Source organism: Leptodactylus fuscus, chromosome 3, assembly GCF_031893055.1.
Source record: "Leptodactylus fuscus isolate aLepFus1 chromosome 3, aLepFus1.hap2, whole genome shotgun sequence".
NCBI classification, from domain to species: Eukaryota; Metazoa; Chordata; class Amphibia; order Anura; family Leptodactylidae; genus Leptodactylus; species Leptodactylus fuscus.
Window position 1 is genome coordinate 106,842,866 of NC_134267.1, and position 24,883 is coordinate 106,867,748.

The 24,883-nt window shown below is 39.6% G+C and overlaps 1 protein-coding gene across 1 annotated transcript in view; it reads left to right on the forward strand.

Annotated features, from left to right (window-relative positions):
* CDK19 (cyclin dependent kinase 19) overlaps positions 1 to 18,123 on the forward strand; it is a 130,693-nt gene extending 112,570 nt beyond the window's left edge. Inside the window, exons 10-13 of the mRNA XM_075268151.1 lie at positions 8,148 to 8,245; positions 9,216 to 9,294; positions 9,604 to 9,855; positions 17,666 to 18,123. Coding sequence (XP_075124252.1) covers positions 8,148 to 8,245; positions 9,216 to 9,294; positions 9,604 to 9,855; positions 17,666 to 17,788 — 552 coding nt within the window. The 3' untranslated portion in view covers positions 17,789 to 18,123. The remainder of the gene's footprint in view (positions 1 to 8,147; positions 8,246 to 9,215; positions 9,295 to 9,603; positions 9,856 to 17,665) is intronic.
* The last annotated feature ends 6,760 nt before the right edge of the window (positions 18,124 to 24,883 follow it).

Sequence of the window (24,883 nt, forward strand, 5' to 3'; positions counted from 1 at the left end):
ATGAAATGTAACTTTGTATCTTGTTTTTGCTGTAATTCAGACAATACATGAGACTTTTGTGTTGAAGTTAATTTGTATTTGAGCTGCTATACGGTGTTGTGAGAAACTTTACATAGTGACATTTCGCCTAGGAATCAACCTAATAACACACTGAGCTATTAGAGCAGGGGTAGGCAACCTTCGGCACTCCAGCTGTTGTAAAACTACAACTCCCAGCATGTATACTTGCTCTGCTGTTCTTGGAACTCCCATGGAAGTGAATGGAGCATGTTGAGAGTTCTAGTTTCACAGCAGCTGGAGCACTGAAGGTCACTGACCCCTGTATTAGAGAATGTGAGATGAGGTTGTAATTCGTAGTATTTTTCCACCACCAGGAGCAAAACAGTAACAAAGCAATGCAAGAATCTGTATAACTAATCATATGCTAAATTGTTGAAAGTCAAATTTGTGTACGAGAGAGACAAATTGATTGTCTATAAAATGATGGTAGTTTCACGTTCTAAGCTGTAGTGGATGGCGTGATATAGCACCTGAAAGTCAAAAGTTCAAAACATTGTTACCCTTTTGCCCATCAGTGTATATGTATACCTCATTACCTAAGCCTGGGTCACATCTGTATTTGACTCTCTGCATAAAATCAGTTTTTTAACCCGACTCAATTGGTTTTTAGAATTTTTTTAAACTAAAGATAACATAGAAATTTTTTTAAAATGCACCAAAAATTCAATGAAATTTTGTATAACAACTCTTATAATTGAACAGTACATGCGCATATAAGAAACTTTAATATATCTTATTAGATAAATATGTTTTCTCTTCCACTTTTTAGGCTGCTCTACTCTTTTTCATCTTCACTCAGGCTATTTTTCTGTATAGAATCTTTCTCTCTGATCATACACAGAAGTCTATAGAGAGACTAGGGGAAGATTGTTAATTGATTTACTTCTTCAAGCTGAGGCCCCACATTGTGGAAACACTGCTTTTTTCAGCCAAAGCCAAGAATGTCTACAAAAGGAATATAGACTGTTTAGGAAGTATTTATACTTTACTAGCCTCTGCCCGCGACTTCGTCTGCGGGTTGTTGGAGTGGATGATCCGCCTATATTCAGTATATTGCTGCCGTCTATGGTTTGCCTGCTCCGGTGTTTTGCCAGTTCTTCAGTTGTCCTGCTGCTGAACTTGTTCCTCGGAGCGTGCCTGTGATTGTTCCGGCATCTCAGAAGCTAGCTGGGATGCCATATAATGAGCGTGTTGTTGGTGTTGATGATCCGCATGCTCCGGCGTTTCGACAGCTGTCAAGCTGGTCTGTCGCTGAATTCATACCTCGCGCTGTACCTGGGATTGTTCCGGCATCTCAGCAGCTCGCTGGAAAGCCATATAATGAGCGTGTTGTTGGCGTTGATGATCCACATGCTCCAGCGTTTCAGCAACTCTCAAGCTGGCCTGCTGCTGAACCCGTTACTCGCGCTTTGAATGTGATTGTTACAGCATCTCAGCAGCTCACTGGGACACCATATAATGAGCTTGTTGTTGGCATTGATGATCCACCTGCTCCGGCGTTTCGGCAGCTCTCAAGTTGGCCTGGCACTCAAGTTGTTCTCCCACCGAGCCTGTAATTGTTCCGGCATCTCAGCAGCTCACTGTGACGCTATATAATGCATGTGTTGTTGGGGTCGATGATCCCCGTCAGCTCCGCTTGAGGAGAACTCTGTGACTTCTGGCTACCATCATAGCTCTCGTTGTTTGCGACAAATTAGATTCTCTTTTTCCAGGCATGTTTAAAATTGACAAACTACCAATTTGGATTAAAGGTGTTTGCCCACGTCAGTTTGTCTGCACTGCCTGGAGCAAATCAGATAATATGCAAATGCTTGTACACAATAGACTGAGGGTTAGCATGTGTTTACACAGAGAGATAACACCCCTGTGACCTGAGATAAGCTGCTGCAGGAGCAGTGTAATATAGTAGGTGAACATAAATTCATAACAGTTGTGAAGCCATGTCATTTACCAGGATAAAAAGCAGCCTATGTTTTAATTGAGGTTACAAACTATCTATGAATTTCATTCATATCCGTTCAGCCGTTTTTGTGTGATTAAGGAACAAACACACAAACATACAAACTTTCACATTTATAATATTACTAGCTGATACCCGCGACTTCGTCTGCGGTGACTGTAGAAGTGGGTATAGACAGGCATGGGTAAGGTTTTCGTACTGTGTATAAGGTATGGGATATGAAATGTAACTTTGTATCTTGTTTTTGCTGTAATTCAGACAATACATGAGACTTTTGTGTTGAAGTTAATTTGTATTTGAGCTGCTATACGGTGTTGTGAGAAACTTTACATAGTGACTTTGGGACAGAAGTATTTGAAGTTAACCCTTTCCCGCCGATGGTATTTTTTGATTTTCGTTTTTGACTCCCCTCCTTCTAAACCCCATAACTTTTTTATTTCTCCGCTCCCAGAGCCATGTGAGGTCTTAATTTTTCCTGGGACAAATTTTTCTTCATGATGCCACCATTATTTATTCTATATAATGTACTGGGAAGCAGGGAAAAAATTCAGAATGGGGTGGATTTGAAGAAAAAATGCATTTCTGCGACTTTCTTACGGGCTTTGGTTTTACGGCGTTCACTGTGCAACCAAAATGACATGTCCCCTGTATTCTGTGTTTGGTTACGATTCCGGGGATACCAAATTTATATGGTTTTATTTACATTTTGACCCCTTAAAAAAAATCCAAAACTGTGTTAAAAAATTATTTTTTGAAAAGTCGCCATATTCCGACAGCCGTAACTTTTTTAAACGTGCGTGTACGGGGATGTATAGGGCGTCTTTTTTTGCAGGACCGGGTGTAATTTGTAGTTCTACCATTTTCGGGAAATGTTATTGCTTTGATCACTTTTTATTCAAATTTTTATCAGAATCAAAACAGTGAAAAAACGGCGGTTTGGCACTTTTGACCATATTTCCCGCTACGGCGTTTACCGAACAGGAAAAATATTTGTGTAGCTTTGTAGACCGGGCGATTTTGGACGCGGGGATACCTAACATGTATGTTTTTCACAGTTTTTAACTACTTTTATATGTGTTCTAGGGAAAGGGGGGTGATTTGAATTTTTAATCCTTTTTATTTATTTTTTTATATTTTTTTTACTTTTTTTAAACTTTTTTTTTTTTGCATTTATTAGACCGCCTAGGGGTATTGACATGGGTGGGCGGTGTCACGGATTGTCAGAGCGGTGGGGGTCGGCAAACATGGCTGCTCCGGAGCGTTAAAGAGAGCCTCCTGGAGTATCGTTAAGGTGAGAGGCAAAGTGGTAAAGTATATGTATATGTGATTGTGTGGGGTTAGGGGCGAGGCTGCAGAGGGCAATAGGAATTTTGTGGCTTGCTATGGTCCAAAGTGTGTGAGATTGCAGAGATGGTGGTGTGAGTTTGGGTTTTGTGGGGGTCCTGGCAAAAATGTATGTGTGCTATTGTGACGAAAAGTAGCCTATTGTTTAATCGGGTGTATTAACTATGTTTGTGGAAAATTTCAGCCAAATCGGTGGAGCGGTTTTTCCGTGATTGAGGAACAAACATCCGAAAATGCAAACATCCAAACACACAAACCCACAAACTCACAAACTTTCACATTTATAATATTAATAGGATATTAGTAGGATACTACTAAATACTTTGGCTCAAAAAACAATACCAAAATCTGCAACAAAAAAACCCTGCGTTTCCACAACATGGTTCCCCAGCCTCATTCAGATTCTTAACGTTCTAGGAGTGAATTGAGAAAAAGGTAAAAGTATAAGGACTTCCTATATATTTTACATTCCTCTTATAGCCATTCTTGAGCCCTCAGCTTCAGGGTTTTACGATCATATCAGTTGAAGACCTGTCCTTCAAGATAGGTTATCAATTGAAGATCTGTGAGAGTGGGTTTCCCTATAGGTATAATTGAAGCAAAAAGCCACATTTTTTCCCCCCGCAATGCTTTTTGGCTGCAGCCTGCTATGTGGGGCCTTAAAAAACACACCATGTTACTGATCAGAGGCTATACTGCTTCCTCCATAACTAAGTATTAACCCCTGTAAAAAAAAAAAAAAAAAAAAGGCCCTATATTAAAGCAATGATATACAATAGAACACAGTAAAAAGATAAGATAGCACTCAAACAAAATTTTGTTTATTTTGAGTGCTATCTTATCTTTTTTTCTGTGCTCTATGTGGGGCCTTAACCTTAATGTCAGTTGTTTTTTTAATTTTTTCACATATCCAGAGACATATGAGGGTTTGTTCTTCGCAGGGTAAGTTTATTTTTGAATGGCTCTATTTTGGGGGGATGTAAAACGTACACTATCATTGTAATGTCCTTTGTTCCAACCTATCATCAGATCAAAGCAATGCACAATAAAACCGTCAAATTGGACACAAATAGAACATTTTCAGTTCGTATCCATTAGCAAAGAAAATAATGAATTGCATAATGAATTGATTTTTTTTCTTTTTATGCAAAAATTGTGCAGCTTGTTTCATTTTTTTTAAATTTTTTTGTGCAAATGAAGTGGGGATAAATGTGACAAAACAATTTAAAAAGGCTACCAACAGAACTAAAAAAAAAAAAAAAAAAAAGATTTTTGCAAGATTTTTGCAAAAAGAGATACAGACATTAGGCCGATTATTTAATAACGACACATGGCTGACTTTTCCAGGTATTGTTTGCTGGAATCTGCTTCTTTATTGCTCGTGTTATACCTTGAATTATCGAAGAGTTGTTTTGCTAGGACTAAAACAAGCGTCTGCCTTCATTATATATGACTTGTATTAGTAAGGGAACGGTATATTTGCTGAGAACAGCTTTGGTATTGAACTATTGCTGTGTCAGTGCCATTAAGGCTCTTCATGATTTACCTTGTCTTTTATAAAATGTGCTTACATACGCATGTTCTGAATCTAAGTGTACACGTATTTGTAAACCACTATTCCACTTCCAAGCATTTCCCACAAACCTAGTACTTTTTCCAGTCAACATATGCATATTGTAACCTCTATACAGAGAACTTAGCAGTGTATATTATGCATCAATTAATTATTCAACCCTTCACTTAGAAATCTGAAAAGTGAGTATGAATGAATATTGATCCAGTTAGAAATTGCAGCATCACTAAGGCTTGGTTCACATCTGCACACAGGTTTATATCTGTCTACGAGTTTTAGACTATAATGGGGTCTATTTCGGTTTGGTTTCGGTTCGAAAAGGGTGAAAAATGTGGAGAGAAAAGTGCTGCTTGCACAACATTAACAGTCAGGGTTATACAGTCCTATGAAAAAGTTTGGGCACCCCTATTAATCTTAATCATTTTTAGTTCTAAATATTTTGGTGTTTGCAACAGCCATTTCAGTTTGATATATATAATAACTGATGGACACAGTAATATTTCAGGATTGAAATGAGGTTTATTGTACTAACAGAAAATGTGCAATATGCATTAATCCAAAATTTGACCGGTGCAAAAGTATGGGCACCTCAACAGAAAAGTGACATTAATATTTAGTAGATCCTGCTTTTGCAAAGATAACAGCCTCTAGTCGCTTCCTGTAGCTTTTCATCAGTTCCTGGATCCTGGATGAAGGTATTTTGGACCATTCCTCTTTACAAAACAATTCAAGTTTAGTAAAGTTTGATGGTCGCCGAGCATGGACAGCCCGCTTCAAATCATCCCACAGATGTTCAATGATATTTAGGTCTGGGGACTGGGATGGCCATTCCAGAACATTGTAATTGTTCCTCTGCATGAATGCAGAGTCGATTTGGAGCGGTGTTTTGGATCATTGTCTTGCTGAAATATCCATCCCCGGCGTAACTTCAACTTCGTCACTGATTTTTGAACATTATTCTCAAGAATCTGCTGATACTGAGTGGAATCCATGCGACTCTCAACTTTAACAAGATTCCCGGTGCCGGCATTGGCCACACAGCCCCAAAGCATGATGGAACCTCCACCAAATTTTACAGTGGGTAGCAAGTGTTTTTCTTGGAATGCTGTTTTTTTTGAACACCATGCATAACACCTTTTTGTATGACCAAACAACTCAATCTTTGTTTCATCAGTCCACAGGACCTTCTTCCAAAATGAAGCTGGCTTGTCCAAATGTGCTTTTGCATACCTCAGGCGACTCTGTTTGTGGCGTGCTTGCAGAAACGGCTTCTTTCTCATCACTCTCCCATACAGCTTCTCCTTGTGCAAAGTGCGCTGTATTGTTGACTGATGCACAGTGACACCATCTGCAGCAAGATGATGCTGCAGCTCTTTGGAGGTGGTCTGTGGATTGTCCTTGACTGTTCTTACCATTCTTCTTCTCTGCCTTTCTGATATTTTTCTTGGCCTGCCACTTCTGGGCTTAACAAGAACTGTCCCTGTGGTCTTCCATTTCCTTACTATGTTCCTCACAGTGGAAACTGAAAGGTTAAATCTCTGAGACAACTTTTTGTATCCTTCCCCTGAACAACTATGTTGAACAATCTTTATTTTCAGATCATTTGAGAGCAGGCTGTCCATGCTCAGCGACCATCAAACTTAACTGAACTTGAATTGTTTTGTAAAGAGGAATGGTCCAAAATACCTTCATCCAGGATCCAGGAACTGATGAAAAGCTCCAGGAAGCGACTAGAGGCTGTTATCTTTGTAAAAGGAGGATCTACTAAATATTAATGTCACTTTTCTGTTGAGGTGCCCATACTTTTGCACCGGTCAAATTTTGGATTAATGCATATTGTACATTTTCTGTTAGTACAATAAACCTCATTTCAATCCTGAAATATTACTGTGTTCATCAGTTATTAGATATATCAAACTGAAATGGCTTTTGCAAACACCAAAATGTTTAGAACTAAAAATGATTAAGATTAATAGGGGTGCCCAAACTTTTTCATAGGACTGTATAATCTGCTTTGAATTCACTATGAAACCATTATGAAGTATTGTGGGTGTAGCTGCTCTGCCACCAAGTACCTAATATTAAATGCATACATCATTTGATTGTCACTGTGTTCCTGTGTTTTTATTATTAAAATCCATCTACCCTTTCAAAACATATGGCCCCTGGAAGAGTATATTTAAATTATCTCTTATTCAACAATGGGTGGTAACTTTTTGTTAAAGGTTACTGACCACTTGATGAATGAGAGATAATTTACTTAGAACCTTCCATGGGCCATCTCTTTTGAAAGGGTGGACATATTTTAAAAGTAAAATGCCAAATCGATTAGAAGTGCAGTGAGAACCAAATGGTGTATGGCATTTTCTATTTTGCATGTGGTGACAGTACTCTATGAAAATAGGCAGACAGATAACACAAAGGGCTCTAAGATAATCTCTCTGTGCGTAGTGATCTTCGCTTAGCCTGATATTGATTATATAGTCTGACCGCGGTTGGGAGAAAGGATCTCCGACAGCGCTCCTTCTCACACTTGGGGTGAAGCAGTCGCTCACTGACAGTACAGCCCAGTGCTGTCACAGTCTCATACATGGGATGGGAGTTATTCTTCAGCATGGAGCTCACCACGGACAGTATCCTTCTGTCACCCACCACCTGTACTGGGTCCAGGGGACACTGCAGGACAAAGCTGGCCCCTCTAACCAGCCGGTCAAGTCTATTTCTGTCCCTGGCTGATATGCTACTCCCCCAGCAGGCCAATGCGAAGAAGACAGTCTAAAGAATCAAACATCCATTTTTCCAGAAGTTACAAAACACAGTATTAACAGCTTTTAGAGTAACACTTTACCATCTGCTATATAAATATCTCTATGCAAATCACCACCAGCAGATAGTCTCTATCTGCATTTTGGTTTTCAAATATATTGTTTTTTTAGCTCTGTCTGTCCTTCATGCTTTGCTTTGCAGTTCTGCCTGTTCAGGCTATACACAGAAGATTATGTTTAGAGAGCTGATTTCCATAATGACACCAATAGTAGACAACTAAAAAGCCACCTTTAAGAAAAAGCAAACAACTCTTCCTAGAGATCTTGATTTGTATTCATCAGTGTCTTCTAGTTAATTCGACTTGTGCTTTATGCAGCTTTCGTGTGCTGTATGGTTGTGATTTTGTATGCATTATAAGCATTTTAAAACAATATTTAATTTCAGCTTCAAAAGCTTCTAACCATGGACCCCACAAAAAGGATCACATCAGAGCAAGCTTTGCAGGATCTCTATTTCCAAGAGGATCCTCTGCCTACATCTGAGTATGTATTCTTTATATCTATCACATCATACGTACTAAATCATGTGTAATGTTTCACAATAGTGCTTCATATAATGTTCTGCCTACGCATTTTGTCATGTGCCAGTGTTTTATGTCCTGTGGAGCCAACAGTCTCTGCACTTACTCCTACGTCATCTGGCCACAGAATATAGAACTGTGTCATTGACTTTCAGGATGACATTGAAGCAATCTGCTCTTGCATAGGAAGTGCTATCAGAGAGCTGATACAGAAAAACGATAGGACAAGAACATTCAGGATTGTGTTGAGAATAATGTGAGTGCACATTGGAAGAGGACTTTTTTATTTTTAAGAAGCCTTGTGGAAAATTTGCAGCTTTATATGCAGACCCTTAGGTTTTGTATTTGGAAACCTTATATTACAGTTATTTATATAGCTGGAATATTTTGTATGTAGTGCTCCCTAAGGTTGACAGGCTAAGAAGCCATGTGCCATAAGTATAATGGAGGGAAAAAAAGCTCCAATGGTCATCGCTCAAAATTCTAGTTGCTAGGAATCCCGTGCTCCTAGGGTTCTGCTGACATCTACAGATATTATCTAATTATTATATATGAACTATATACTAAAGTTTTTGTTTTACGAAAATAGCAGAACAACTAAAAGCTGCAAAGACGAGTCCTCTACTATTCTGTGCCACAAAACCTTTAAAGATGTTTAACACATTGGTAACATGGTACATTGGTAAAATGCATATGTTTTTTCCTTAAAGAGGACCTTTCATGGTTTGGGGCACAGGCAGTTCTATATACTGCTGGAAAGCCGACAGTGCGCTGAATTCAGCGCACTGTGTGCTTTCCCGATCTGTGCCCCAGGTAAAGAGCTTTCGGTCCCGGTATCGTAGCTCTTTACAGTCAGAAGGGCGTTCCTGACAGTCAGTCACTACTGGTGATCAAATTGTCACATTTTTTTCTTACTCATTTTCTTTCATCAGTGTATTTGCAGGGTGTCAAATACCATATCCAAAACGGGAATTTTTAAATGAAGATGAACCAGAAGAAAAAGCTGACAAGGTGTGTATTTGTCTCTACTGCATGCATGGTCAGTCATACGTCATTGAGTAGTGGTATGATTCTTCAGACATATACAGAGCTAGACTCTTTTATTAATGTCTTTCTCATATAGAGAACTTCATTGCAGAAACGCCATAAAACCCCAGGTGCAATGGAATAGCTTCCTGCTAGGTACAGTGCACAGGGCTAGAAAACTGATTTATATGGCGGTGGGTTCACTGAGCTTATGTTCATAACTATTGGGAAACTATGCCAGTCTGTGCTTGCACACTTCATACATGTGTATTTATATGACTTATTTATATTCAGAATCAACAGGCACAAAATCAGCACCAGCAACAAGCAGCAAACCAACAGCAGACAGCAGCTCAGCAACAACAGGTTCAACAACAGAATAGTGGGCAAACCAATGGTACAGGGGGAGCAGGAGGAGGAACAGCAGCAGCACTACAACACAGCCAAGACTCCAGTCTTAACCCAGGACCTCCAAGCAAGAAACCACGCATGGGGCCTTCAGCGGCTAATTCTGGTGGTCCCTCTCTAATGCCTTCCGATTATCAGGTACAGATTTATTGGTATGACCAGTGCTACAATCCCTTTAAATATATATATATATATATATATATATATATATATATATATATATATATATATTATTTTTTTTATTTTTTTTTTTGTGTATTGCTCATAAAACTTTTTTTTTTATTTAACTCTAGCTGTAGATTTTTAAAATCCCTAGATTTTTACAATTCTTATAATCTCTTTAAATAATTTTCTTTGGTGTATTGCACAAAAAAAAATACTTTATTTTTTTCTTTACTCTAACTGTATGTTTTTATGAAAGCTGTCTCAATTGTATAGCCCTTGTCCACCAGAAGCCAGTACATTACAAACTATTGTACATATGGTACTGGTTATAGAAATAATTCTAGTACCTTGTAGAGGTGATACTACAGTTTTCAAATATGTCCCTATTGTTCATCTTGGAACCTCATTTTCATGTAAATGTTCATTGTATTCATATGTGCATGAGGGGAATCTCCTTTGGGTGTGTACCTTAACTTGCCGGGGATTGGTCTCAGGTCTAGATTACTGGGCAAAGCACTTTTTCCTGCATTTGTATGTGAATAAAATGGTGATTTATGTGCAAAGATCAAAAGCCTAGTAACAAAGGCATACTTGCAAATATTAAAAACACCACTTCAAGAATTAGGTTTACAAATTTACTACTGATAGACTCCCTTTAAGATATGGTTTCTAGGCCATTTCTCTGGTCTGTGCTCGATCATACACAATGCTGTATGTATCCAATAAATTACATATACGAATATATGTACTTCGGTGCTAAACAGTTAATGAAGAGACTCTGAGCAAAAAAAACTTTTGGGGTCCACTTGGATGTGTCTTCTTTTTTGTGCTGAACCCCTAGCCCTTGCATCTGCCATGCATGTACAGTCATGGTAATATATATATATATATATATATATATATATATATATATATACACATCAGTAAATAATAAATCATCTGGTACTTGGAAGGTAGACACGACCTCAGGTGAACAAGAACAGCAGATTTCACTGTGTGATTTCATTAACAAAGTCATGTGTGAAAACACTTCATGAATCAAAACCTAGTAGCATCAATAACTTGGCGTAATCCTTTTCTTTATCACTTTATCAGTCTCATATATCGTTCTGGAGGGATTTTACAGTGTTGCTTCATTTCATTGAGGTTTGTGGGCATTAGTTTATGCACAGCTCTCTCAAGGACTGGCCGCAATATTTCAACTGGATTGAGGTCTGCACTGAGTCCTTGCAACACCTTATTTTCCTTTTCTTGTTAGTATTATTGGAGGACACACCAGAATGGACATAGGCATAATTTGAAGTTCCTGGGTTTCTATGCAAATATGTAATGGGGCCCAAACTTATCATGTGCTATCTATAGTACTGGTGGCCTTCTTATGTTCTAGAGAGACCTTTGGACTCCTTGAGGTTTCAGGGCCCAGTAGAGACTGCTACACCTGCCTATATTAGGTCCCCCCCCCCCCAATTATGGGTTTAGGCCTCACTACTCAGAACCCAACACTAGGAAACAACAAATGTCAATGATGATGTTCATGTTTGGCACTTTGTTGCACTGGCGGTGCCACCTCTTCAAATGTGGCTTTCTAATTTAATAATTGGCTATTGCTGGGACTGTTAGGATAACAGATACAGCTCTGAGCCAATAGTGAAAAACAGTACTAGATACACTGATCAAAATGGTAGATATGGTGCTGTGTGACCAACACCTCCTGGACTACTAACAGGGACTAGGCCAAACTCCTCCACCTGCCTTCCTGGACCTTGGATTGGCTGTCTTTTCCCCTTTCTCCTCTGGCAGGGTCATCAATACTTGGTGGAAGGGTCATCACCCCTCTTCTTTCCATGCAGAATCCTCTTCAGCAGCAGCAACCTTCTGGCCCATCCCATGCATCCTCTCTGAGACCAAGCAACCTTTCTCACCTGAGCCACAGTCGACCTTGCCAGACATAACAAGTGTGTGGTAGAAATCTTGGAGTGCTAGGACTCCTAATTTGCTGCTCAGGTAGCGCCTTCCAGGGCCCCTCTGTAGGAGAGATCCTGATTCTGTTCCAGAAGCAGTCTCTTAATTAGGTTAGGTAGTCCTCTTATAGATCACTAGCCTCTGCCCACAACTTCGTCTGCGTGTTGTTGTTGGCATCGATGATCCTCCTATATTCAGCAAATTGCTGCTGGAGTTTCGGCAGATCTTAAGCTGTCCTGCTGCTGAACTTGTTCCTCACGCCGTGCCTGTGATTGTTCCTGCATGTCAGCAGCTTGCTGGGACGCCATATAATGAGCATATTGTTGGAATCGATGATCCACCTGCTTTGGCATTTCGGCAGTTGTCAAGCTGGCCTGCTGTTGAACTCTTTCCTTGCGCTGTGCTCTCCTTTTCTTCTGGTTTCTCTCCAGATAGTTCTACAGTTTCTACTCCAACAGGTGGAAACACAGCTCCTTCTACCTCTTCTGACTCAGATTCTGAACAAGGCAGTTGTCTATCTGCCTCCACTCATTACCTGTGCAGTCAGAGATACCTTGCACGTTATTGAAAACCTTGACCTGCTTCTCAGGAAGATGTTTTCTTATGCACAGTTGCCACCCTCTCTGGTCTTTCCAAACTATGAGACATTTTATCAGATAATGAAGAAGGAATGTCTCCACCTAGACTGCACCTAGTCTTGCACTAAGAAGGATGGCTTTTTTCCTTTTCTAGACCAGTGTGTCTCCAGGTAGTCTGAACCTCCTGCAGTGAAACCCGGAGTTCATGACAATGCTGTGGCAGACACAGCATCCCTAAGCAATTGTTTTGTCAAGAAAGTGGAATCATTTTCCAAGACTGCCTTTGTTGCAGCCTGTTCCTGTGTTTGGCCTCCTTTTGCTGCCTCCTGGGTTACAAAGGCCTGCATTGCCTGGGCCAAACAGCTTCAGAAAGGCCTCTCCCATGTGGAGCCACCTCCTAGGACACTTAGTCTTTTGTTTCTCAGATTCTTCACACCTCAAGATACCTCTGGGATGTTTTCCTGGGAGCAGCTCACTAGTAAGCCTAAACTGCAACTGACACAGTAGCCATCTGCTGTAGCAAGTGAACTCAGTCCTGGAATATGGAATATACCCCCTATAAAGGCAGTCACAGCACTTTCCAATTTTGCCTTTTCCCCCAACTTTACCTTCTTTCCCCTGTTCAATGTCCACCTTCTCTCAAACTATCCATGTCCTCCATCATCATCGGGAATGTAAATGTTCCTGTTTCTGTTTCAGAGCATTTCCAGGGGTTCTACCACAACCTCTTTACTGTCCCCAAGACGGCCAGTTCCCTCTGTCCATCTTTGGATCTAAATAATAATAATAATAAAAAATTGTATTTATATAGTGCCAACATATTCCGCAGTGCTGTACAATTTGTAGGGTTCAAATACAGACAGAAAGATGCATTACAAAGAAAGTCATTTCACACAATGGGACTGAGAGCCCTGCTCACAAGAGCTTACAATCTATGAGGTAGAGGGGTTTTTCTGTGTCCACACATTCTATGTGGAATGCCTGTGGTTGGTGGTGTCCCTGGAGGCTGGTGAGTTCCTGTCCTCTATTGACATTTGCAGTGTTTCCACATTCACATCACTGTGGTTCCTCCACTTCATGGTGGGTTTGCGTAATGTAATGTTCCTCTTTGTGCTGGTTTCTGCCTCAAAGTCTCTACATAAATCTTTACATCTTTCATGGCGATCCCCCCCAATCTTAGCAGTTGCTCTGTTTCTCTATCTAGACACCGTCTTGGTAAAGGCATCTTCCAGGACAATCTGACCAGCCTTCGGATCGCCTTGGTTCTTTTTTGCATGTTCAGATATATTGTTAGCGAGGACAGTTCTTGCCTTGTGCTTTCTTAGTGTACAGAATTCCTGGGCATGTTCCTTGGCATTCATTTGGGCAGGGTTTCCTTTCCGAATTCCAAGATTTGCGCCCTCGGTCAGGCATCATGTCTGCCTGTACAGTCCAATGATATCTATCTTCATGGCCATTTCATATGCTGAATTCCACCGTAGCTCCCTTCAGCTGGTAATCCTCGTCCCCCCTAGATCTTTGGTCCTTCTTTTCTGGCTTGCCAGGAACTTCTCTGGTGGCTCTCCTCCACATACATGTCCCATGAGAAGTTCTTTCTTCCCCTTCCTTGGCAAGTAATATATATTATTATATCATCGACGCTAGCCTCTGTAGGTGGGGAGCAGTCCATTCCTACATCCGCCCTTGCTTCCATTGTCCTTGTCCATTCCTGGTCGGACTTTCCCTCCTCTGCCCCTACTCCCTCAAGAAGCTTAAAGCAATGGGAGTTACAGCCTGAGGGTGGACACTCCTTGGCCTCTTCCCCAGCAGTCTGACCTCCTCCCAGGATCTGCTGTTCCACCTCAATTTACCTCAATTGCATTTACTGACATGGCTGTTGCATCTTTGCACATGGAAAACCAACTTCAAATGGTGTGTGCATTATTTATTTGTTTTGTTGTTTTTTTTTAAAGACATATGACAATACTGCATATTGGATATAAGATTAACATATACAGCGAAATGCTTAAGTATTTTGTCAGATCTATATATCTTATAAATGCTGTCACTCACAGTCAGAATTTGTACATGAATACTCTCAGCTTGGCTTCTTGGATGTGTGCCTTCTGTTGTCATGGTAGACTTGTTCACGTTCAGTTCCCCTGAGTTTAGCACGCATTTACTGCATCCACTGTTGTAATTACTGCAGTCATAGACTGAACAGATACGTAAAGGCAAGATCGCTTCAGAGTACAGGAAGAAATTTCCTGCTGTCCTCATAAATAATGGACATTTTCAGTAGCTCATCTAGCTCAAACCCATAATCCTTTATGGAGTTAATGGCAACAAAAAAATAGGATTTCTTTTTACATGAGTTTATAGAATGATGGCACAATTCATTGAAGCTACACATAAAGAGGTAGATTGCCTGTTATAGCTTTTATAATGACTGAGATATAAAACGTGGAACCCCTTAAGCCTCCGCTTCTCTGTATTACATAGGAGACTTCCCATCCATATTCACAGTGACAATCGGTGAGAAGAGTTTTGCAGGCAATAGGGTAACGAGGAAAGAATAAATACAGGACAAAAAGAGGATTTTGGTGCAGTATTTCACATATAATGCAAATTTTGTTAATAAAGTATAGTAAGAAAATATTAATCTTGCAAAGGCTGTCAGAAGTTTTCTGAAAGTTTAGATACACTTTAAGGGCTTGTGTGCAGTAAGACTGTGGAGTCAATATACTTCTATCATTCAGCTTCTGCTTCCATAAGTGACTCATGTATATGTAATGGCAAATTCACTATAGTAACGGGTAGTATGGTATCGGGCTTAGAGTGATAGCATTTGACATGTATATGATTGTAGTTTCTAAACTGTCCAAAATTTCTCTAAAAGTAGTTATTACTAATAATACGTTTTTACATTTCTGCTCACTCCAGTGTTGTATTGACAGCCCTGGTGTACAATGGTTGTATTCAGGTTAACTAGTTTCTAATGTTTATGGCAATTGTTACAGTCATAGTAAGTCAGAGGTCAGTGATACATGATAATAGGGAGTCAAGTGAAAATCCACTGCAATTTATAGTCTGATATATGTGGATGAAATTTTTCTTTAAACGCCATCCACATGTAATTGGTAAAATCTGCATGTAATCTAAGACGTGCTATAGATTTTCACATATATACCATACTTGTTTTCTGTGGATTTTACCTTTTGCATAACGCAGGTTTGCAGAAAATATCAACCTCTGGTGACCATTTTAAGATTTCAGAGACATTGCTGTAAAATATTTGCTTTCCTCATACTGTCTATTTTGCAGGGCACAATATCATAGAAGTCTACATTATTATGCATGCCGGGATAAAAGCAATATGTTGAATACATTTTGTTTGTTACACTCAGCATAGACCAGGAAATGTGATGTGAACGATGCAGACTAATATCTGCTATGTGCATGAATTTCTGCAATTGGAAAATAAAGCTCTATTCAGTTTGATCGTTCAGGGATTCTTGGATGAGATATAGTTTTTGTAGAGATATAACAGCATTGTATGGTTATCCTTTGTCTGCAGCAATGGATCATGTGGTTATAAATTTACTTTTAAGCTGGTATATCAGAGTATATTATTTCATAGTAATTGCAAGAATACAGTAGCATATAGTTGCATGTTTGTATGCCGTGCACACAGTTCACTTTGCACAGCTGTGAATGGAAAGGCGACAGAAGCTGCAGGATATACTAGTCAGTGCACTTTTCAAAGCTGACTCTTTGTTACCAGTCCTCATAAGTTGTTCTATGATAGAGTCTTTCCATTCTTCATTGTCAGATAAGGAGTCTTGGCAGAGCACTGCAACATGTTTTCCATGTAACACTAAACCTCTCTTACCTGGAGCAATAAATAGCCATTGCTGAAATTTCATCAAGCCCCATGTCATAGTGGGGATGTCACTTGAGATATTTAGTTGCTGTGCGTGAAGGCTGTCATATGTTGAAGACATTGAGTGCTCAGTGAGTTACCTAGAATTATCGTTATGTAAAATGGACATACGATGCTTAATTTTATTTATCTGTATAGAAAACATACATCAAAAGAATGCATTGTTACAGTTTGAAACTATATTCTGTTTACACCGACACTATTATACCCAGTTTAAAACTGGCAAAAAAGCCCCATTTAAGGCAGCATTCACACTGAGTAACGCTGGCGTTTTTTGTGCTTATTTTGGCACGTAGTGCCGCGTAAACGCGACCGCAAAATAGCGTGGCGCAAACACGGCATCTACGCGGCGTTTACGCGACGCTACGTGCCAAAATAAGCACAAAAAACACCAGCGTTACTCAGTGTGAATGCTGCCTAAAGCTTATTTTTCAGGATAAACTTCCATGTGGGTGTGTACATGAGATGAAAAGGAATTTATGGCATTATATGACTTGAATTCTAGATTTTCTAGCATTTTTTTCCCCTCTGTAGAATCCATTTCCAATTTTTTTTAGACATTTTGTGGAGACTAGATGCTATGATGTCTCCCATAGACAGCACATGGAGAAAATAGGAAATTCTCCTCCATGACTTTGTCATTCATTAAAAAGCAGCAGTACCGTACAGGACATTATAGAGAAGTACCAGCCTTATGCTTGTATTTCACTAGTCACCTCCTTTATCTTCTGTCCTCCTTAGAATTCCACAGGAATCAGATATTTGGTACTTGAGTGAGCTGGCAGTACATTTTGGGAGACCGAGAATAAATTTGCAGAGATAGCAGAGTGAGTGAAGAGGTTAAGAAGGAGGTAGGGGGAGTTTAAAAAAGCATTCCATCCTGTTGTTTACATTAGAGTCAATGGGAATGGACATGGATGGAGGGGGCTCCATCTGTCTCTGTTACGCTGTTACAGTTAATGTCTGTTGCTTTCATCCTATTAAGGATGATAACAACGGACATTAATAACGGTATTGTGAACGTAACCTTAGTGATCCCTTAAGTTAGTGGGCTCTGTTAAGATATATTTTATTTCCATATTTTATGAGTTTATCGAGGACTGACATATTGACCAGTGGGAACTTTTTTCCAAGCAAAACTGGAGCCTTAAGATTCAGTGATTTGTATGGATTAATTGGTACCATATAATTTTGGTGTTAATGCTGTTTATCCCTTGATAAGGATAATCTAATTGGTTACTATTATTGTTAACATAACTTTACTGTATCAATATTGACAGTATTGCTTAGTAATATTTTTCTTTTTCTTTATTTCCCAAAGCACTCATCTTCACGTCTGGGTTACCAAAGCAATGTTCAGGGAAGTTCTCAGCCCCAGAACACATTGGGTTATTCTACAACATCTCAACAGAGTTCACAATACCACCAGCCTCACAGGTACTAGGGAAGTGAGCTGTAAGAAGACAACCCATAGCAGATGCACCAATTGGATGAACAGGAATACTTTAATCTTGGGATGCTTTTGTATGCTGTTAAGAAGTACAAAAGTGCACCTTGTCTTGAACCTTCAGGAAGAGTTTGGAGAATGTCCATCATTCACGATCTTCTTACTCCTTCTTCTGTTAGTTGTTGCAGTCACACTGGTGAGAAAATGTGACCTCACGCCAGCACTTATCTTGATGGGATGTCCTTTTGTTGTTTTTTTTTCTTAAGGATATATTTGTTGTGCAGCTTTTCCATACCGTATCTGTGTGAAAGTGTTTTTATCAGGCTGCCGAATTGAACTTTTATGTTGTGTAAAAAAAGAAAAAAACAAAAAACAAAAACGCAAGCTTTCTAGCTGTGTATAGTTTTGTATATGTAAAATCTAGACAAAACAAAACACAAATGCACCTTTTAAGCACTGTGTTCTGTTCACAGAACATTGCAGTTTTGCATATGGATGTCAAGAACAGGAACTTTTGCTGTTCCAAGTTTCCTATCTTGCTTTTATTTTTTTTAATTAACAGAATTATAAAAAAATAAATATCAATGAGCCTGCATCAGGAAAGATGATATAAATGCAAGATCCAACTCAGGAGTGGCTGGAGTACATTAAACTGTAGTACAATTTATCTGTACAAGTCAAGTCAACCTTTAACATAGTCATACATAATGTAGACCTGAACCTCAGCTTTGCCAGCTCTTCATTCACTCTTGTGATATTTCAACATTTGATGGCCAGACGTCTTTCCAGTGCATCATCCAAAGAGTTAAACTGCTGTTGCAGGATGTAGCGAAGTTCTGCAGTTCAGTTTTTTTCAACATATTATAGTTTGTTTTTTATTCTGCTTTTTTTTTCTCCATATACATAGAAGACTGGATACGCCAACAGATGCATGAGTATGTTGATACCTGCCAAGTGTACAAACAACCTACATATTTGGATGACCAATGCATGGTAACAATTTTAATTCACTAGAATTAAGGTATCATTTAGGCATGGGAAAAGTGGCAACACAGTCACAATCTTCTGTAAGGCTGAGACCCCATGTTGCCGAAACGCTGCTTTTTTTTGTTGCAGATTTTGTAGTGGTTTTTTTTTTTGAGCCAAAGCCAGGAACAGAAGGTAGAAGTATAAGAACTTCCTACATATTTCCCATTCCTTTTGTAGCTATTCTTGGCTTTGACTCAAAAAACTGTAGCAAAATCTGCAACAAAAAAGTTGTGTTTCTGCAACGTGGGGCCATAGCCTAAAGAAGAAATTCCCTTAGTTTGTTAATGTTTACTGAAAGTTTTTCTGCCACGCAACCCAGCAGCGGGCCATGCAGCCTGCCTTTTCAGTTACATTTATTGATTATTGCTTGTTAACTTGTTACTACCTGCTTGGTTTTGTAGGTAATTTTGAAAAACTGTCGTCCAATAACAGAACAAGCAGTAATCAATAAGTGTAATTGAAGACAATGCCGCCCAATCTTGTGCTTCACCGTGTGGAATCACTCTAATGCTTATATAAGGTATTAATAAATGATTCCAGATTTCACTGTGAGTCAAAGCCAGGTGTGGACTTAGCAGAAGTAAAAAGTATAAGAGCTTCCTTTATATTTACCTTTCCTTTTGAAGCCACCCCTGGTTTTAGCTCAAAAACCGCAAAATCAACAACCAAAAAACACAGCTTTTTCCGCAATATGTGGCTTTCCACTTAAAAGTAGATTCCAGTTTTATAAACTCATTGATAAAAAAAAAATGCAAAAAGAAGTTGTTAGAATTAAATAACACTTTATATGACAGTTGTAAATGATTACAATATTAAAGTGGAAGGATAAGTTCATTGGGGAAAACTGTACAATGGCCAGGAGGCTCTATCGCCCTGTTGGGCCACCTCCAGGATGATTACAAGATAAAATACATTTGTCCATGGAGGTAAAAAAGTACCGTAGATGTTTGATTTGTGACAAGCAGCCGTACAAGCCAAGGAAGTGTTGCAAATGTGGTAGAGACATTCCTTGGAAATCTTTACTGTGTGTGGACAAGCGTTATCCTACTGAAAATGTTAGTTGGAGGCTTTGCCATGAGAGACAAGACTTGTGGCCATTGGATGACCTGCACATATCACTGAGCTGTTATTGCCCCTCGTATCACTGCTAGGATTGACTGACTGTTGTATGCGATGGATTATCACACCAGCAGTGGGGCAGTTTCTCACACCATAGCAAAGGCAGGAGTGAAACGCTCAACACAAAGCCTCCATACTCAAACTTGACCATTGCCATATTCCAAACAGAACCTGGATTAGTTGCTAAGGACGATATGGTTCCAGTCTGTATCAGTCCAGATTTCTTGTTCACAACACCACTTCAAACACAGGCAATGATGGCTGGCTGCTAAGTGCCTGGAAGTGGTCCAGGTATTGACAGGGAAGTCTAATAAAGGTGCCATTTCATGGTACACAAGACAAGTTTGGGAACTTTTGTCCTTGTCAGTTGATCAAATGAACTTCACTACTTTTGGCCTGTCTGGAGCCTGGTTGTCATGTGTGCATTCCTTCATGTAACAACTGCTCCCATCACTTCTTCATAGCTAGATCTGGACAGTCTAGTTGGCATGCAATTCATTGAAATGTCCATCCTGCTTCTCTTAGTCTAGTGATGTGCCCCTTATGAAAGTGTGTCAACTGGATAGAATGTCTTTGAGTGCATTGTAGAGGCATGTCTAATAGTCATGATTTCTCACAAGAAGTACATTACCAAAAAATAGCCTCTGAGAATCTTTTAATGTGGGAGAATCACTTTCACATCCTCTTGTGAGAAGACAAGACTGCTCATTGTGTACTGTGTCTAATCAGACCACATATGTTTACATGTCTTCCTAAGACCCGGTTCACATCTTTATTCGGTATTCTGTTCAGGTACCTTGGGCACCTCCCAAATGGAAAAATATATGCATTAAAAAGTGGATAGCAAAGAAATCACACGGACCCCATAGACTATAATGGGGTCTATGTGTTTTCCACACAGTATCCGCACGAATCATGAGGAGACAAAAGTACTGCTTGAACTACTTTTGTCTCCCAAGTAGATTCCCCAAACGGAAGACCAAACATATCTGTGAATTGGGCCTAAGATATAACTGCGTGCCCATGTTATATAGCAATCTGACATTTCGGTCTGGGAGCATTATTTTTTTTTGTCAATGAGTGTATAAATAAATCTTTAATTTTATAATGAAGTTATGCAACTTTCCTGTACTTTGGGTTTCAGTCACTGCTATCGATCTTACCCTGCTGTCTCAGAGATGCAGATTGATACAATGTATCAGTTTAGCTAAAACTGCCATCATGAAAAAATAGCACAAATAGTGCAGCATGCTGCACTATTATGGCCATCAAAGATTAATGGGAACCTGAAAATACTAGAAAGTGTTATGTCTATGAACATTTTGCCTACACTCTGAGACAGGAGAGAATGCAGCTGCTATTATGTTTAGATCATAGAGTATTGTCTTGACTGATGCATTGTAACAAACACAAGGTACTTTAGAATGTCGCATAAGATTTCACTTGACAGTTGTCAAAGTTTACTTACATAATGCTGGAAAAGTAGTGGTTAACATTTATTCTGGTCTTGTCCTGCTTCCTAAAATTCAATTGACCTAACATGAACAAGGCTTCAGTGAAAATAGAAATCAAATGAGTGGGAGTTCTTTAATCTGTCATGTTAGTTTATATCTCATGTATGAGGCACTTTGCAGAAGAGCACTTAACAGGAACTATCCAGGTTTTACAGATGGTCCTATACATAAAGTGACAATTCAACCATCACATGGATTTTTATCAAACTGTCTATTTTATGTATGTTTGTGTGTTTTCACAACAGCAATTATATACCTAAGGCATGTCACAGTCATCACTGAAAAAAAGGACTACCTATTCTTCCAAAACCGAACATAGTGATACATAGACAAACAATAAGTTAAGTTCCCTTCAGCACTATCTACAGGATAGGTCATCAGCATATGATGTGTGGGATTCCAACAACCATACCCCGCACATAGATCAGCTGTTTCTGCATCATCTGGGCATGAAAGGTGCTGCACTTCCCCAGAACCACTGCTATATAGTGGACAGGGCTTCTGTGCCACTCTTATTACTAGAGTAGCCTTCATGTGCTCATTGTCTACTGCTACAGTTTCCAGTGCTGTGTGTGGTATAGGTGTCGGACCCTCACAGATCACATACTGATGACCTATCCCGAGGGTAGGTCATCAGTAGGAATAACTGATTTGTGGTCAGAAAAACCCATTAAAAGGTTTTAGCATTGCTTATCATCATTTCAGTCAGTATGCGAATCAGTCTGATAATTTTCACATGTATATGGGCCTTTCAATATAGCTTTAGATGTCCATCGATACCTGTGGAGATGATGGATAATATTTAATTCATTAGTTTGCCTTGATGAAAATACATCATGGCTACTGTACATCTTGATTCAACACCGAAGATCGATGATACAGCTGACGATTATCATTTCACTAGCACAAATGCATCATTCATTGTTTAGATATCAATGTCTTCACTGGTGTCCTACAGCCAGTCATTCAGTAAGTCCTGCCAAGGCACAACACTGAGATCTTGGGTCTTTGGATTCCACCCATCTGTGGTTGGAAACTTCTACACATATTTATGTTTCATATTTATTTAGCTTATTTTGAGGTAGTTAGACTTCTTGGGTAACCTATAGGATACATGTTACATAAATGTGATCAGTATGTGTATAGCACATGTATTTCGAAACCTGTTTCTAAACAACAGAATGGGAAATGCACTGATGTTACACGGCTGTATAGGTGTAGTTTATTAATTCTCCTTCATGCCATGTGAACCTTTGGTATGTTCACATGGAGGAATTTGGCACTGAATCTAAGGGAAATTCCACCTCAAAATCAGCTCCAAATTCCACCTGAAATCAACCTCCATTCATTTCAATGGGAATCAGATGCAGATTTTTCCTCTATCAAATTTTTTTAAGTTAGTGGAAAAATAAAGTTCATGCTTGATCTTCAGGAAGAATCCACCTGATAACTTTCACTGAAGTGAATGGGTAACAGAAAATACCACATGCTGCAGAATTTGATGCAGATTTTTAAAGGGATCCTATCATTCACACACTATTTTTTCTAGGTAACACGTTGGAATAGCCTTAAGGAAGGCTATTCTTCTTCTACCTTTCGTTGTCTTCTCCATGCCGCCGTTCACCTACAATCCCGATTCTTGTCTGTATGCAAATTAGCTCTCTTGCAGCACTGAGGGCGGGCCCCAGCGCTCAAGCAGCACTGGGGGCGTCCCCAATGCTGCAGGAGAACTCACTCCAACGCCGCCTCCATCTTCGTCAGGAGCGTCCTCCAGCCTCTTCTTCCAGCGGTGGCTTGTAACTTCTAGGCCTCGGCCTTGGGCAGAGCAGACTGCGCATGCCCACAGGCCACGAGAAAATGGCCACTTGCACAGTATTGTAAGCGGCAATATTCTTGTGGCCTGTGGGCATGCGCAGTCTGCTCTGCTCAAGGCCTTAGAAGTTCCAAGCCACCGCCGGAAGAAGAGGATGAAGAGGACGCTCCTGGCGAAGATGGAGGCAGCGCTGGAGAGCGTTTTCTTGCAGCATTGGGGACGCCCCTGGTGCTGTTTGAATGCTGGGGCTCACCCCCAAATGCTGCGAGAGAGCTAATTTGCATACCGACAAGAACCGGAATTGAAGGCAAATGGCGGCACGGAGAAGACAACAATAGGTAGGAGACAAATAGCCTTTCTTAAGGCTTTTCTGACGTGGTACTTAGAAAAAATAGTGTGTGAATGATAGGATCCCTTTAAAGTGGAATTTGGCCAAGTGAAAAAATCAACTACAAATTACTGAAACTGAATTTTCAGCTAGGAAAATTTCCTCGATGTGAATTGCCCCTTTGATTCAATAGGATTATATTGACATTTGGTTTGCATTATTTATAGAAAAACTATAAGTACAGTCTCATTGTAAAAAGGACATGATCAGAAAGGTATATTTTTATTTTGTGTGCCAAACTTTATTTGTACGTTTAACTTCAGTTTTAAGACACATTAATATAGGTTGTGGACTGTACCATTAATGTTTGTAATCTTAGTTTTAGCTATATTTAATCTTCTTGCAATCTTATGTCACTCAATGAACCTGACCTGCACAAAACAAGTTTCTTCTTCCAGTCTTAAATCCTTAAAGGAGTGATTCGGATTCTAGTATTGATGGCCTATTCTTAGGAAACACTGTTAATATTAGATCGGCGGGGTCCTGAGACAGTACGGCTCTTGGTATTGTTTTCATTCTGGGAGCCTCACTGCTCACTTGTCATACAAACATTAGAGGCAGATGTAGAGTACTGTAGCATTATCCCATAGACTTCAAGGGGGTAGCATTACAGTTTGTTCAGCAAGTGAGCAGCACGGCTCCCGGATTGTAAATAATACTGAGGAGCGCTGTCTTGGTTCAGGGGGATCCCAGGTGTTAGACCCTCGCAGATCTAATATTGATGTTCTTTTCTAAGGATAAGATATAAGTACTAAAGACCAGATAACCGTATAATGCTGCATGAAAGACACATTTGCTCAAGTGTCAGCTGATCGGCAGCACATTTACACCAGTCTAGGTATTGGGAATCAGCATTCCTAGGAAGACATCTTCCTGATATTTGGAATGATAATCACCATGTGTATAACAAAGCCTTTATTTCCCTGAGCCTCAAGTATTTAGAGGTCATTTTCTCGGTGGGCTGGATATGTCTCTAGGGCATTACCGCAGCTTGTTGTTGTAATAGGCACTATCTCTTCACTAAGGCCACACATGCACTCCCTTAGTACCAAAGTGGCTCTAAAATTGATCAGTTTTGGTCTTTGATTTATTATTATATTTGCATTTGTATGTTATGTGCTTTGGTTTTCTCCCAACATTTATGTGATGCTGCTGTACAAAATGCTTGATGAAATTGTTTTCCCTCTGGTGAATTACTTTTGCTATTCATCAACTATTCTTATAGGTTA